This window comes from Salvelinus fontinalis, chromosome 27, assembly GCF_029448725.1.
Source record: "Salvelinus fontinalis isolate EN_2023a chromosome 27, ASM2944872v1, whole genome shotgun sequence".
NCBI classification, from domain to species: domain Eukaryota; kingdom Metazoa; phylum Chordata; class Actinopteri; order Salmoniformes; family Salmonidae; genus Salvelinus; species Salvelinus fontinalis.
In genome coordinates, this window is record NC_074691.1 from 2,828,940 (window position 1) to 2,844,899 (window position 15,960).

A 15,960-nucleotide genomic window follows, 5' to 3' on the forward strand; every position below is an offset into this window, starting at 1 on the left:
AGAGTGCGTCTCCCGAAGCCGAGCGCGGTCTGTAGCAGCCTACAACAGTGATGTGGGAGTCGTTATATAGCTAAATCTAAGTAGCATTCTTACACCTGCAGTCAACACGTGTTTAAAATACCACCCATAGGGGTCAAATGTGTGCAAAATATATCAGATCATTATCAAGACGATGTCATATTCTAGGCTCTCTTCTACACGTTCTCAGCATACCCGTGTGGCAGAAAATATATATTATATATAGGCTCCAGCGAGGATCGAACTCGCGACCCCTGGTTTACAAGACCAGTGCTCTACCACTGAGCTATAGAGCCAAATGCGTCATTTTGCATGCACGTAGGTAGTCTTTACTGATGAAAAATCTAACGCCTGTCGTTATACAAACAATGACCCCCGGAAATTGGTCACGAACACAGTAAACCATAAAAGCATACAAGTAGACTACTAGTGCGCGTTCACATATCGGAACTAGGACACTCGGAAATGTCAATTTTGCTGAATCGTGAACGCCGCACATGTATAACAACAACCATTTACCTAGTTATACATTCCCGAGTTTTGACTACAACGTTAACGCGGCATAGTACTACGGGTGACCAAATTCAGTCCGAAAAGCAGACTACATACCCTGCTTGTAGGGCCAACGCGTGCTAGCTAGTCTACTGCAATATGGCACTTTTTCATTTGATTGCAGGTTGGATTGGTTATGTTCTTATGTGCCTACTTGGTTTGATTTTGATCGTATTTCTCTGTTTTTGTCTGTACATAAAATATATTCATTTGAAATATGATCACATACCGGGACCACCAAGGAACAGGTAAGTCATTATTATGTAACCTGAACATTTATTTTAAATACTGTAGCTGGAAGTTATTTTCAACTATGTATATTGAGTTACATAAGGACTAGGGAAACTAGAGAAAAGTTAGCCTTAATAACCGCCAGGGGTCGCTGTTTCACCTGTATTTTGCGTTTTCACTGAGTGAACTTGGTTGAAGGGATGACTCAACAGAACGTCCTTATTTGTCAGTTATGGAATAAACGTCTCTTGTTTTCCCACAGTTTTATATTCGGACATACCGCAATCCTGAGGGAAATTAGCAATGGTCGAGTTATCCACGACAAATTCCTGGAATGGTGAGCTGAATGCCAGGGAGCAGTGGTGATGGTGGCCAAGACACACACACACACACACACACACACACACACACACACACACACACACACACACACACACACACACACACACACACACACACACACACACACACACACACACACACACACACACACACACACACACACACACACACCAAGTTGTCTTGTGACATTTTACATTCTATTTAGTGTAGTCTTTTGTATCTTTGACAGGTCTGAGACATATGGACCGGTGTACCGTATCAACGGTATGCACATTGTGATGCTGTTTGTCACCTGCCCTGATACCACCAAGGTAAACCTGTGCCTGAATATTACACACGCCTGGTTTAAGGGAAGAAGTTAAGCATCCGTCCATTTCTTTGTACTATTTTACAAAGAAAATACCCAGTCATTTCTGTCCGTACTCTACCCTAAAATAAAGTGCCCATTCCATTTCCTCCACAAACTAAACAGACATTTTGCTTTCTCGACCACAGGAAGTGCTGATGTCACCAAAGTACCCCAAAGACTCACTGGTCTACAAGGGTATTTTCAATCTATTTGGACAGAGGTGATTCCTGAATATGTTGTGTCATTTATGCTATATCAACATATAACAATTACTGCCACCAACTTCGTACCATTACATCTGCGTTTTAAAAAAAAACGTTTCGGTCGGTACCGAATATTTTCCAATACATTTAATCGGAATGCTGTCTGACTTAAATTAAGCCACCTAGACATTACAACTGGACCCCTTGGTCATTGGCAAGGGGATTCAGTGTCAGGGTACAGTAAATACTCTGTTGTCCTGCTTCTCCTCAGGTTTCTGGGAAATGGTCTGATTACGGCTCATAATCATGATGCGTGGTACAAACAGCGAAGGATCATGGACCCTGCCTTCAGCAGTCTGTAAGACACGTATCTATTTCACATGATGTAATAATCAATTGCTCAATGGATCAGTCGGTCTGTCAGTCAACCAACCAATCCACCTATCCATCCATCCTTCCATCGTGCTGTGTATTGCCAGGTACCTGCGTGGTCAGATGGGTGCGTTCAACGAGCGGGCAGAGCGTCTGATGGATAAACTGGCAGACATGGCTGACACCAACACAGCCGCCAACATGCACCAAATGTTCAACCTTGTGACCCTGGATATCATCACCAAGGTAACGAATGGTCATTCCTACACACTACCCCTGCCAGTTTAATATTTCACATAAAGCTGTCTTCATGACAAACAGGAGAACCTGTCAAAGTGACACATTTTCAGGTTATGACAATTGACTTATTATGCAAGCCACAGTGTAATCTAGCTATTAGGCAGCCAAGCCAGTGAGCTAGCCATTATAATCCATAACTAGGACTCAGAGTTGCTGCTGGTCAGGTATTATTATGACATGCTAATAAGCTTGATCTGAAACATGAAAGGCACTCATAATAAATGTATCATCATGTAGGTGGCGTTTGGAGTGGATCTTGATCTGTTGAAGGAGAGTGACACACAGTTCCCCAAAGCCATAGAGATGTGTCTGAAGGGAATGGTCCACTATGTCAGAGACTCCACCTTCCAGGTAAATAGTGGCATAATCTTGATTAACCCCGAACAAAAATCTTGTGTAATTTGGTCAGCTGCGTTATTAAATGCGTTATAAATTGAGAGTTCCGGTGTGCGAATTCTCCACCCTTACAAAAATAAATTCTCGGCAAAAGCCTCCCCCTTCTGATCCGTGTGAAGTGAAACACTGCCTTTTCCCAATCCTGATACGTCCAAATAACCAGAGACGAAAAACCCAAACACCTCAACCACAGATGGAACAATGAGACAGATACCACAGATAGAACAATGAGACATATACCACAGATAGAACAATGAGACATATACCACAGATGGAACAATGAGACAGATACCACAGATAGAACAATGAGACATATACCACAGATAGAACAATGAGACATATACCACAGATGGAACAATGAGACAGATACCACAGATAGAACAATGAGACAGATACCACAGATAGAACAATGAGACAGATACCACAGATAGAACAATGAGACAGATGCCACAGATAGAACAATGAGACAGATACCACAGATAGAACAATGAGACAGATACCACAGATAGAACAATGAGACAGATACCACAGATGGAACAATGAGACAGATACCACAGATGGAACAATGAGACAGATACCACAGATGGAACAATGAGACAGATACCACAGATAGAACAATGAGACAGATACCACAGATAGAACAATGAGACAGATACCACAGCTAGAACAATGAGACAGATACCACAGATGGAACAATGAGACAGATACCACAGATGGAACAATGAGACAGATACCACAGATGGAACAATGAGACAGATACCACAGATAGAACAATGAGACAGATATTTCACCGGATGTATAATTGTGAAGCATCCGCTTGGCGTTTCCACATTCTACACATTTTATCATCGAAACATTTGATCTCAATACAGTTTTCTGTTCCCAAAACTACAATCTGTTACGAACAGAATGGACAAAGTTTTGTAGACTTTACCCTTTGCCAAAGTTTTAAAATATTGCGTTGTTTAAAAGGAGTGCAAAGGTGAATTTATTTATTGCACACGCGCACTTCACAGAGTAAGGCGTTCCCTAACAAAAATATTCAAAAACTCTTTGCCTTAACTACTGCTTGTCATTATCCCATGCATCCCATCCCTTCACAACAGGTTATCTGGGTTTACATCAGGTCCTAGTGGCTGGGGTAACGGAGGTGCAGGTGCTTGTTGTGATGTTACCCTCGTCCTGATGGTGCTAGGCCCTGGCTCTTCTCCATGTTGTTGGTCAGCATGTGGCATGAGGGGTGGGTGGGTATTATATTTGATGCTAGGGTCCTTAACCTCATGGTCAGGCCTGCTGTCTGAGCTACTGGCAGGCCCGGCAGCACTACACTGGCAAAACCGGGCAGGCTATTTCATATACCATTTGTTATGTTTATGGGGAAACAACTGGGGGCACAAATTCTATCAGTGGGTTAATGTCCGGCTTTGCCACACCGTAGAGCCGGCCCGGGATGGCATCCTTCATGGATTTATTTTATAAGCACACATACAGTCAAAACATTGGCACACTGAATCATCAACAGACAGATGTACTGCACCACAATGCTTCATAAAATGTATAGCATCAGTCCCTAGATGGCCTATAAATATGGTTGAATTTCCTATTTCCCTAATCTAACAATTACATTTTTGTTGAATGTCATATTAGCTCTACCCAAAGAACAAGAAGTTCATCAACGAGGTGAAAGAGTCTGTTCAGCTCCTGCGTTCGACAGGCAGACGGTGGATCAACGAGAGGAAAATGGCCATCCAAAATGGCGAGGATGTTCCTAAAGATATCCTGACACAGATCCTCAAGACGGCTGGCAAAGGTAGGTTGTAGTAGCCTGATCCCAGATCTGTTTATGCTGTCTTAACAACTCCTACCAATGTTGGCAAGACAAGACAGCACAAACAGATCTGGGACCAGGCTAACATTGGAGACTTTTTACTTTGTGGCTCTGCATGTGACGGGGTCAGCTAAAACAGTCATGTTATTGATGAGGTTCAGTAACAGTATTGTCTCAATTCTGTAAACTTGTATATATTCATCATTTCAGAGGAAAACAAAGACAAAGAAGATGAGGAGCTTATGCTGGACAACTTTGTAACGTTATTCGTTGCGGGTGGGTCTCCATAAAAACAATTCCCCACAATTGAAGATTCAGCAGCTGGATTTACCTTAACAGCCTTTACTCTTTTGTCCTCCTCTTGAAAGGGCAAGAGACAACAGCCAATCAACTAGCTTTTGCTGTCATGGAACTGGGAAGGCTGCCAGAGATATTGGCCAAGTAGGTCTTATTATTTCATTTCATTTAACCTTTATTTAACCAGGAAGGGCTCATTGAGATTTAGAATCTCCTTTTCAAGATTTTTCAAGCATCCTGGCCAAGATAGGCAGCACCAAGTCATTACACAATTACAGACAAACAACATGAAAAACTACAAGTAATCTAGTAAAAACCATAGAATTCACAAGAGTATAACAAAATCAAAAACAGCAAATTCAAAACATTGACAGGTCAGGGAATCAGCCTCAAAATCCTTCATCAGTGATTTAAAAACACCAATCGGGACAAGTTTTTCCAGTTTAAAAGTATTTTGTAAGGCATTCCAAGACAATGACGCAGAGTACATAAAAGCCCTTTTACCAAATTCAGTTCGGACATTTGGAACAGTTAGCAGGATAAAGTCCTGCGAACGAAGAGAGTACCCACCACATTTCTGAACAATAAAAATGGCCAAATAAAATGGTAGTAAACCCAAAATGGCTTTGTAAATAAAAGTATACCAGTGACTGAGCCTACGAGTGACCAGAGAAGGCCAACCAACCCTGGTATACAAAGTGCAGTGGTGCGTAAGGGTCTTACAGTCATTCATATATAAAATATCCCCATAGTCTAGTAAAGGCATAAATGTAGCTGATACTAGCCTCCTTCTGGCTTCAAAAGAAAAACAGGCTTTATTCCTAAAATAAAATCCCAAATTCAGCTTCAATTTTTTGTAAGTTGTTGAATATGCAATTTAAAAGAGAGGCCGTCATCAATTAAAATTCCAAGATATTTATATGGGGTTACAGTCTCAATCTCATTTGACAGGTAGTAATAGGTGAAAGTTTCAGAGATCTATTTCTTGCTTTAGAAAACACCATTAGTTTAGTTTTGCCAGTATTGAGGATAAGCTTCAATTGACACAAGGTATGTTGAACAGTATAAAAAGCAGTTTGCAAGTTCTGGAAAGCTTTGAGAGACGAGGCACAACAACAAAAAACAGTATCATCAGCGTAAAAATGAAGTTGTGCATTTTGCACATTTTTGTCTGAGTTATTGATATAAATAGTGAATAAGAGCGGACCAAGTACAGAGCCCTGGGGCACACCATTACAGACAGACAATTTAACAGACAAGGGCCCATCAAATTGAGTGCACTGAGTTCTATCAGACAGATAGTTCGCAAACCATGCAACTGCATGCTCCGAAAGACCTACACTCGACAATCCCTGCCTTAGTATAGCATGATCAACTGTATCAAAAGCCTTAGAGAGATCAATAAAAAGTGAGACACGGTGCTGTTTTTTGTCAAGGGCTTCAGTGATATCAATTAAAACCTTCATGGCTGCTGTAATTGTGCTATGCTACTTCCTGAAGCCTGATTGGTACATTGATAAAATAGTTAGTATATAAAAACAATTTTAGCTGTTCACTCACAAGGGTTTCAAGTATTATATAGTATTGGTATATATATATATATATATATATATATATATATATATATATATATATATATATATATATATATATATATATATATATATATATATATATATTATATACACTGCTCAAAAAAATAAAGGGAACACTTAAACAACACAATGTAACTCCAAGTCAATCACACTTCTGTGAAATCAAACTGTCCACTTCGGAAGCAACACTGATTGACAATAAATTTCACATGCTGTTGTGCAAATGGAATAGACAAAAGGTGGAAATTATAGGCAATTAGCAAGACACCCCCAAAAAAGGAGTGATTCTGCAGGTGGTGACCACAGACCACTTCTCAGTTCCTATGCTTCCTGGCTGATGTTTTGGTCACTTTTGAATGCTGGCGGTGCTCTCACTCTAGTGGTAGCATGAGACGGAGTCTACAACCCACACAAGTGGCTCAGGTAGTGCAGTTCATCCAGGATGGCACATCAATGCGAGCTGTGGCAAAAAGGTTTGCTGTGTCGGCCCCACAAAGAAATGCCACCCCACACCATGACTGACCTATCGCCAAACCGGTCATGCTGGAGGATGTTGCAGGCAGCAGAACGTTCTCCACGGCGTCTCCAGACTCTATCACGTTGGCGATGGGTCCGTCATGGTGTGGGGTGCCATTTCTTTGTGGGGCCGCACAGCCCTCCATGTGCTCGCCAGAGGTAGCCTGACTGCCAATAGGTACCGAGATGAGATCCTCAGACCCCTTGTGAGACCATATGCTGACACATGCACATTTGTGGCCTGCTGGAGGTCATTTTGCAGGGCGCTGGCAGTGCACCTCCTTGCACAAAGGCGGAGGTAGCGGTCCTGCTGCTGGGTTGTTGCCCTCCTACGGCCTCCTCCACGTCTCCTGATGTACTGGCCTGTCTCCTGGTAGCGCCTCCATGCTCCGGACACTACGCTGACAGACACAGCAAACCTTTTTGTCACAGCTCGCATTGATGTGCCATCCTGGATGAACTGCACTACCTGAGCCACTTGTGTGGGTTGTAGACTCCGTCTCATGCTACCACTAGAGTGAGAGCACCGCCAGCATTCAAAAGTGACCAAAACATCAGCCAGGAAGCATAGGAACTGAGAAGTGGTCTGTGGTCACCACCTGCAGAATCACTCCTTTTTTGGGGGTGTCTTGCTAATTGCCTATAATTTCCACCTTTTGTCTATTCCATTTGCACAACAGCATGTGAAATTTATTGTCAATCAGTGTTGCTTCCGAAGTGGACAGTTTGATTTCACAGAAGTGTGATTGACTTGGAGTTACATTGTGTTGTTTAAGTGTTCCCTTTATTTTTTTGAGCAGTGTATATAGTAGTATGTCCCCGGGGGTGACAGCTTTGAGATTGGCCTAAAATTATTTAAAAGAGTTGGATCTCCCCCTTTTAAAAGTGGTAGGACAAATGCTGATTTCCAGATCTTTGGAATTTCATTACATTCCAGGGTTAGATTGAACAGATATGTAAGTGGTTCAGCTATGAAATCAGCTGCCAGATTTAAAAAGCAGGGATCCAAAAGATCAGGACCTGCAGGCCTTCTGTGATCTAAGGATTTCAGGGCTGTATGTACCTCCTGCACTGATAATGGCAAAAAGCTAAAAGTTTGACAAGCTCTCGCTGGTTCATCCACACAGGGTTGTACAGAGACAGAGGACACTGGTTCATCCACACAGGGTTGTACAGAGACAGAGGACACTGGTTCATCCACACAGGGTTGTACAGAGACAGAGGACACTGGTTCATCCACAGGGTTGTACAGAGACAGAGAACACTGGTCCATCCACACAGGGTTGTACAGAGACAGAGGACACTGGTTCATCCACCAAGGGTTGTACAGAGACAGAGGACACTGAATCAAACAGCCTACCAGATGATACAAAGTGCTCATTGAAACAATTCAGCATTTCAGTTTTGTCATATACAGCAACAGAGTCCTTCAAAACACATGACAGTAATTCATTAACATTACTGTTTCCAGACATAGACTTAATAGTCTTCCAACACTTTCTAGGGTCATTCAGGTTATCAGTGGTAACAGACATAAAATATTCAGACTTGGCCTTCCTGAGAAGAAAATAACACTTGTTTCGTAACTGCCTAAAAATAAGCCGATCAGCATCAGAACATGATTTCCTTGCATTAGCCCAGGCTAGATTCCGGTCGTGAATAATACAAGACAGCTCAGAAGAAAACCATGGATTATCCCGTCCTTTAACCCTGAACCTGTGGAATGGGGCATGTTTGTTTACTATTTGGAAAAAAACATCATGAAATAATTTCCAGTCAGTTTCCACATCAGGGATAAGCTCAATCTTGCTCCAGTCAAAATAAAACAAATCATGAAAGAAAGCCTGCTCATTAAAACTCTTCACATTTCTCTTACGAATAAAGTGTGGGTTTGTCTTAGGAACCTTAGTATTTCTAACAGCAACAACAGCACAATGGTCACTTATATCATTACAAAAAACATCAAATGCAGAATATTTATGTGGAACATTTGTCAATATCAAATCAATCAGGGTAAATTTATCTTACCTCTTTGTTTATTGATCATTTCCATAATAAAAAAATACTTTGGTTGAGTTTCTTGGTGTCTTGGTGTCTCCAGTGCGAAGCAAGAAGTGGATGATGTCATCGGGATGAAACAGGAAATCAGCTTTGCTGACCTGGGGAAAATGACCTACCTGTCTCAGGTACAGTGACTTAATTGATAGGTTTTATACTATATTAACTGTAGTGACAGAATCATTAGATCACTTGTTTTGGTACTGGCCATATGTAGCTTGTTTTTGCTCGCAGGTTCAGGAATGGCTGAAAAATTGCAACACTTAGTTGGAGCTAACTCTGGAAATAGCACTGCTGGGTGATTTGTAAAGCCATCATCAATCGATCAATAATATATTAATACTCTTAGCAAAAATGTTTATCTTTAATTTACTATATGTAGAAACTATGAGAATAGAAAGGTGCAGAACTTTTGTGAAACATCACAGCACAGTAGAAAAATATATGGCAAACAGAATGGTCTTTAGAGATAGATGGGAGGGGTTGAGGGGAGCTGAAGGATGGGACTGGATGGTCTTCAGATATAGATGGGAGGGGTTGAGGGGAGCTGAAGGCTGGGACTGGATGGTCTTCAGAGATAGATGGGAGGGGTTGAGGGGAGCTGAAGGATGGGACTGGATGGTCTTCAGATATAGATGGGAGGAGTTGAGGGGAACTGAAGACAGGGAATGGATGGTCTTTAGAGATAGATGGGAGGGGTTGAGGGGAGCTGAAGACAGGGACTGGATGGTTTTCAGAGATAGATGGGAGGGGTTGAGGGGAGCTGAAGGATGGGACTGGATGGTCTTCAGAGATAGATGGGAGGGGTTGAGGGGAGCTGAAGGATGGGACTGGATGGTGTTCAGAAATAAATGGGAGGGGTTGAGGGGAGCTGAAGGATGGGACTGGATGGTGTTCAGAAATAAATGGGAGGGGTTGAGGGGAGCTGAAGGCTGGGACTGGATGTTCTTCAGAGATAGATGGGAGGGGTTGAGGGGAGCTGATAGGACTTGATGGTCTTCAGAGATAGATGGGAGGGGTTGAGGGGAGCTGAAGGATGGGACTAAAAACAAACAATAGACAGCTAATCTAAAATATTCTGTCCGTGAAATGTATGTTGTATGTAGTATGTTGTATGTAGTATGTTGTATGTAGTATGTAGTATATAGTATGTAGTATATAGTATGTAGTATGTAGTATATAGTATGTATAAGCTGGAAGTGGAAGCCTAAGTATTGTTGTCCATTAGTTTACCCCAATTAGGGAAAGGGTGGTAGGGTTAGGGGAAAATAATAAAAATATGTATATATTTTAAATAATACACACTACCGATCAAAAGTTTGCGCTCACTTAGAAATGTCCTTGTTTTTGAAAGAAAAGCATATTTTTTGTCCATTAAAATAACATCAAATTGATGAGAAATACAGTGTAGACATTGTTAATGTTGTAAATGACTATTGTTATTTTGCCCATCTTAATCTTTTATTTTTATTGGCCAGTCTGAGATATGGCTTTTTCTTTGCAACTCTGCCTAGAAGGCCAGCATACCGGAGTCGCCTCTTCACTGTTGACGTTGAGACTGGTGATTTGCGGGTACTATTTAATGAAGCTGCCAGCTGAGGACTTGTGAGTCATCTGTTTCTCAAACTAGACACTCCAATGTACTTGTTCTCTTGCTCAGTTGTGCACCGGGGCCTCCACTCCTCTTTCTATTCTGGTTAGAGACAGTTTGCGCTGTTCTGTGACAGAGTAGTACACATCGTTGTGCGAGATCTTCAGTTTCTTGGCAATTTCTCGAATGAAATAGCCTTCATTTCTCAGAACAAGAATAGACTGAAGAGTTTCAGAAGAAAGTTCTTTGTTTCGGGCCATTTTTAGTCTGTAATCGAACCCACAAATGCTGATTCTCCAGATACTCAACTAGTCTAAAGAAGGCCAGTTTTATTGCTTCTTTAATCAGCACAAACGTTTTCAGCTGTTCTAACATAATTGCAAAAGGGTTTTCTAATGATCAATTAGCCTTTTAAAATGCTAAACTTGGATTAGCTAACACAACGTGCCATTGGAACACAGGAGTGATGGTGGCTGATAATGGGCCTCTGTACGCCTATGTAGATATTCGATAAAAAAATCTGCCATTTCCAGCTACAATAGTAATTTACAACATTAACAATGTCTACACTGTATTTCTGATCAATTTGATGTTATTTCAATGGACAAAAAATGTGCTTTTCTTTCAAAAAACAAGGACATTTCTAAGTGACCCCAAACTTTTGAACGGTAGTGTATATACTGTATTTATATATTTTATGGCGGATTGGAAATGATGCCGACAATTACATTGATAGAACCCACAATCTATCTGCAATATTAAAGCTGATCTACCCCTTACATCTTTTTAAAACAAATTGTTGTGACCATCAAGGTTTTAATCTGGGTCATCTGTGTACCACATTGCCTCTTCTTGTATTAGTCCACTGAGCTAAAGCCAAAGCATTATCTCAGGGAGCTGACACAAGTCCTCAGGTCTAAGGCCAGGTAAGTCAACATGTTGTGTTTGATAATCTATCTACCCCGTCAGGTGTTGAAGGAGACTCTGAGGTTGTATCCCACGGCTCCCGGTACGTCTCGCTTCATCCCCAATGACATCACCATCAACGGCATCCCCATCCCAGCGGGAGTCACATGCTTCGTGAGTTACCTCAACACCACTGTCAAGTGGTTTTGTAATAGTTGTTCATATTGTGAAACATCACAGCACAGTGGAAAAATATGTAGCAGCTAGAAATCAAAACTGGATGGTGTTCAGATATAGATGGGAGGGGTTGAGGGGAGCTGAAGGATAGGACTGGATGGTCTTCAGAGATAGATGGGAGAGGTTGAGGGGAGCTGAAGACAGGGACTGGATGGTGTTCAGAGATAGATGGGAGGGGTTGAGGGGAGCTGAAGACAGGGACTGGATGGTGTTCAGAGATAGATGGGAGGGGTTGAGGGGAGCTGAAGGCTGGGACTGGATTGTCTTCAGAGATAGATGGGAGGGGTTGAGGGGAGCTGAAGACAGGGACTGGATGGTGTTCAGAGATAGATGGGAGGGGTTGAGGGAAGCTGAAGCCAAACAAAAGATAACTAATGTAAAATATACTGTGTCTGTAAAAGGTATATGGTATGTACAGTATAAGATGGAAGTAGAGGCCTATGCGTGGTGGTCCATTAGTTTAATCCAGTTAGGGGAGGGGTGGTAGGGTTCAGGGAAAATAATGAAGAAGGAAATATATTTTAAAATATATATATTTAAAATAAGATATACAGCACCAGTCAAAAGTTTTAGAACCCTTACTCATTCAAAGGTTTTTCTTTATTTTTACTGTTTTCTACATTGTAGAATAACAGAGAAGACATCACAACTATGAAATAACACATGGAATCATGTAGGAACAAAAAAAGTATTAAACAAATCAAAATATATTTTAGATTTTTCAAAGTAGCCTCCCTTTGCATTGATGACAGCTTTGCACACTCTTGGCATTCTCTCCACCAGCTTCACCTGGAATGCTTTTTCAATGGTCTTGAAGGAGTTCCCACATAATCTGAGCACTTGTTGGCTGCTTTTCCTTCACTCTGCGGTCCAACACATCCCAAAACATCTCAATTGGGTTGAGTTCGGGTGATTTTGGAGGCCAGCTCATCTGATGCAGCACTCCACCACTCTCATTGGTCAAATAGCCCTTACACAGCCTGGAGGTGTGTTGGGTCATTGTCCTGTTGAAAAACAAATGATAGTCCCACTAAGCGCAAACCAGATGGGAGGGCATATCATTGCAGAATGCTGTGGTAGCCATGCTGGTTAAGTGTGCCTTGAATTAAAAATAAATCACTGACAGTGTCACCAGCAAAGCACCCCCACACCATCAAACCTCCTCCTCCATGCTTCACGGTGGGAGCCACACATGCAGAGATCATCCGTTCACCTACTCTGCGTCTCACAAATACACAGCGGTTGGAACCAAAAATCTCAAATTTGGACTCATCAGACCAAATTCATGTCCATTGCTCGTGTTTCTTGGCCCAAGCAAGTCTTTTCTTCTTATTGGTATCCTTTAGTAGTGGTTTATTTGCAGCAATATGACCATGAAGGCCTGATTCACACAGTCTCCTCTGAACAGTTGATGTTGAGATGTGTCTGTTACTTGAACTCTGTGAAGCATTTATTTGGGCTGCATTTTCTGAGGCGGGTAACTAATCAACGTATCCTCTGCTGCAGAGGTAACTCTGGGTCTTCTTTTCCTGTGGCGGGCTTCATGAGAGCCAGTTTCATCATAGCTCTTGATGGTTTTTAAGAGACTTTCAAAGTTGTTGCCATTTTCCGGATTGACTGACTTTCATGACTTAAAGTAATGATGGAATGTTGTTTCTCTCTGCTTATTTGAACTGTTGTTGCCATAATATGTACTTGGTCTTTACCAAATAGGGCTATCTTCTGTATTCCACCCCTATCTTGTCACAACACAACTGATTGGCTCAAACGCATTAAGAGGGAAAGAAATTCCACAAATTGATTTTTAACAAGGCACACCTGTTAATTGAAATGCATTCCAGTGTGCAAAGCTGTCATCAGGGCAAAGGGTGGCTACTTTGAAGAATCTCAAATATATTTTGATATGTTTAACACTTTTTTGGTTATTGGTGCGGCAGGTAGCCTAGTGGTTAGAGCGTTGGGCAAGTATGTGTTACTTCGTAGTGTTGATGTTTTCACTATTATTCTACAATGTAGAAAATTGTTTTAAAAAATAAAGAAAAATCCTCGAATGAGTAGGTGTGTCCAAACTATCTACTAAAAAAATAAGAATTAAAAACATTTGTTCATATTTATAAGGTTGTTCTTTATTTTTGTCAGCACCTCATTGACTATTTTGGTGCGTCTCTACTGTACACTACTCTAACTGTTGTATCTGCCGCTGTCGCACATATTTTACGTTTGCCCCTATCTTGTCTGTTCACAGTTCAATTCATACGTCTGTGGACGGTTGGATAAGTTCTTTGAGGAGCCGTTGAAGTTTGACCCAGAGAGGTTCCATCCGGACACTGCCAAGTAAGTGACCCAATATTGATTTAATTGTTGCTTTACAATATTTGAATTGATTATAAGCTAACTGACATGTTATGGATGCTGTGTTTGTTTCTGTCCTGAAGGCCCTATTACTGCTACTACCCCTTCGCCCTGGGACCACGCTCATGTCTGGGACAGAGCTTTGCACAGGTGACACACACACACAGTAACAGGCGCTTACACACACACACACACACACACACACACACACACACACACACACACACACACACACACACACACACACACACACACACACACACACACACACACACACACGCTCACACCAGATTCCTTCTGTTGTTTGCAGATGGAGGCGAAGGTAGTGATGGCCAAGCTGCTCCAGAGGTTTGACTTCAGCCTGCTGCCTGGCCAGTCCTTTGACATCCTGGACACTGGCACTCTGAGACCAAAGAGTGGAGTGGTGTGTAGCATCAGACACCGAGGACAGACAGCCGCAGCCTGACTACTGGAACTTGGAGATGACTAGCCCTTGTCTTTCAACTCAACATATTTCTTTACCCGACTCATTCCGTCTTTCTTAAAAAAAAAAGATTAACACATCAATGTTTTACCAATCTTGCGCATCTATTTGCATGTATTCTGAACAAAAATATAAATGCCACATGCAACTTTTCCAATGGATTTACTGAGTTATAGTTCATATAAGGAAATCAATCTGTAACGGTAGTCCTCCTCCTCTTCAACCGAAAAGGAGGAGTAGTGATGGAACCAAGGCGCAGCGGGTTGTGAACACATAATTTATTTAAAGACAAGACGAAAAAACACGAACTTCACTATAACTAACAAAACAACAAACGGAGTAGACAGACCTGGACAACGAACTTACATTAAACACGAAGAACGCACAAACAGGGAAAATAGACTACACAAAATGACGATGAACAAAAAACAAACCGAACAGTCCCGTATGGTGCGACAAACACTGACACAGGAGACAACCACCCACCACAACACTGTGAAACAACCTACCTAAATATGACTCTCAATTAGAGGAACGCCAAACACCTGCCTCTAATTAAGAGCCATACCAGGCAACCCTTAAACCAACATAGAAACAGAAAACATAGAATGCCCACCCAAACTCACGTCCTGACCAACTAACACATACAACAAACTAACAGAAATAGGTCAGGAACGTGACACAATCAATTTAAATAAATTCACTAAGCCCTAATTTATGGATTTTACATGACTGGGCATAGGCGCAGCCATTGCTGGGCCTGGGAGGGCATAGGCCCACCCACTTGGAAGCTAGGCCCAGCCATTCAGAATAAGCTTATGGTAGAGAAATGAACATTCAATTCTCTGGCAAAAGCTCTGGTGGACATTCCAGTAGTCAGTACGCCAATTGCACGATCCCTCAAAACTTGAGACATCTGTGGCATTGTGTTGTGTGACAAAACTACACATTTTACAGTGACATTTTATTATCCCCAGAATAAGGTGCCCCTGTGTAATGAGCATGCTGTTTAAGCAGCTTCTTGATATGCCACACCTGTCAAGTGGATGGATTATCTTGGAAAAGTTCTGCACAACATTTGAGAGAAATAAGCTTTCTGTGTGTATGGAACATTTCTGGGATATTTTATTTCAGCTCATGAAACATGGGACCAACACTTTACATGTTGTGTTTATATTTTTATTCAATATACAGTACCAGTCAAAAGTTTGGACACACTTACTCATTCAATGGTTTTTCTTTATTTTTACTATTTTCTACATTGTAAAATAATATTGAAGACATCAACACTATGAAATAACACGTATGGAAACATGTAGTAACCAAAAAAAGG

The 15,960-nt window shown here is 41.5% G+C and overlaps 1 protein-coding gene and 1 non-coding gene across 2 annotated transcripts; one reads left to right on the forward strand and one right to left on the reverse strand.

The window, feature by feature from the left end:
- Window positions 1-242: 242 nt before the first annotated feature.
- trnat-ugu (transfer RNA threonine (anticodon UGU)) lies at window positions 243-314 on the reverse strand. Its single transcript has one exon. It is a non-coding gene; the product is annotated as a tRNA-Thr (tRNA).
- A 79-nt stretch (window positions 315-393) lies between these two features.
- Window positions 394-14,779, forward strand: LOC129824866 (cholesterol 24-hydroxylase-like). The gene is made up of 15 exons (XM_055884400.1): window positions 394-818; window positions 1,064-1,138; window positions 1,373-1,454; window positions 1,639-1,712; window positions 1,967-2,053; window positions 2,175-2,313; window positions 2,605-2,718; window positions 4,411-4,573; window positions 4,802-4,867; window positions 4,960-5,032; window positions 9,101-9,185; window positions 11,618-11,728; window positions 14,037-14,125; window positions 14,227-14,293; window positions 14,454-14,779. The coding sequence occupies exons 1-15, from the start codon at window positions 670-672 to the stop codon at window positions 14,607-14,609; spliced, it is 1,530 nt and encodes a 509-aa protein (XP_055740375.1). The 5' UTR covers window positions 394-669; the 3' UTR covers window positions 14,610-14,779.
- Window positions 14,780-15,960: the final 1,181 nt, after the last annotated feature.

Bases quoted from the DNA above. Each gene is read 5' to 3' on its own strand.
- LOC129824866 (XM_055884400.1), top strand. From the start codon at position 670: ATGGCACTTTTTCATTTGATTGCAGGTTGGATTGGTTATGTTCTTATG. The intron at 2,314-2,604 runs GTAACGAATGGT...ATCATCATGTAG, and splicing joins CCCTGGATATCATCACCAAG to GTGGCGTTTGGAGTGGATCT. The intron at 5,033-9,100 runs GTAGGTCTTATT...TGGTGTCTCCAG, and splicing joins CTGCCAGAGATATTGGCCAA to TGCGAAGCAAGAAGTGGATG.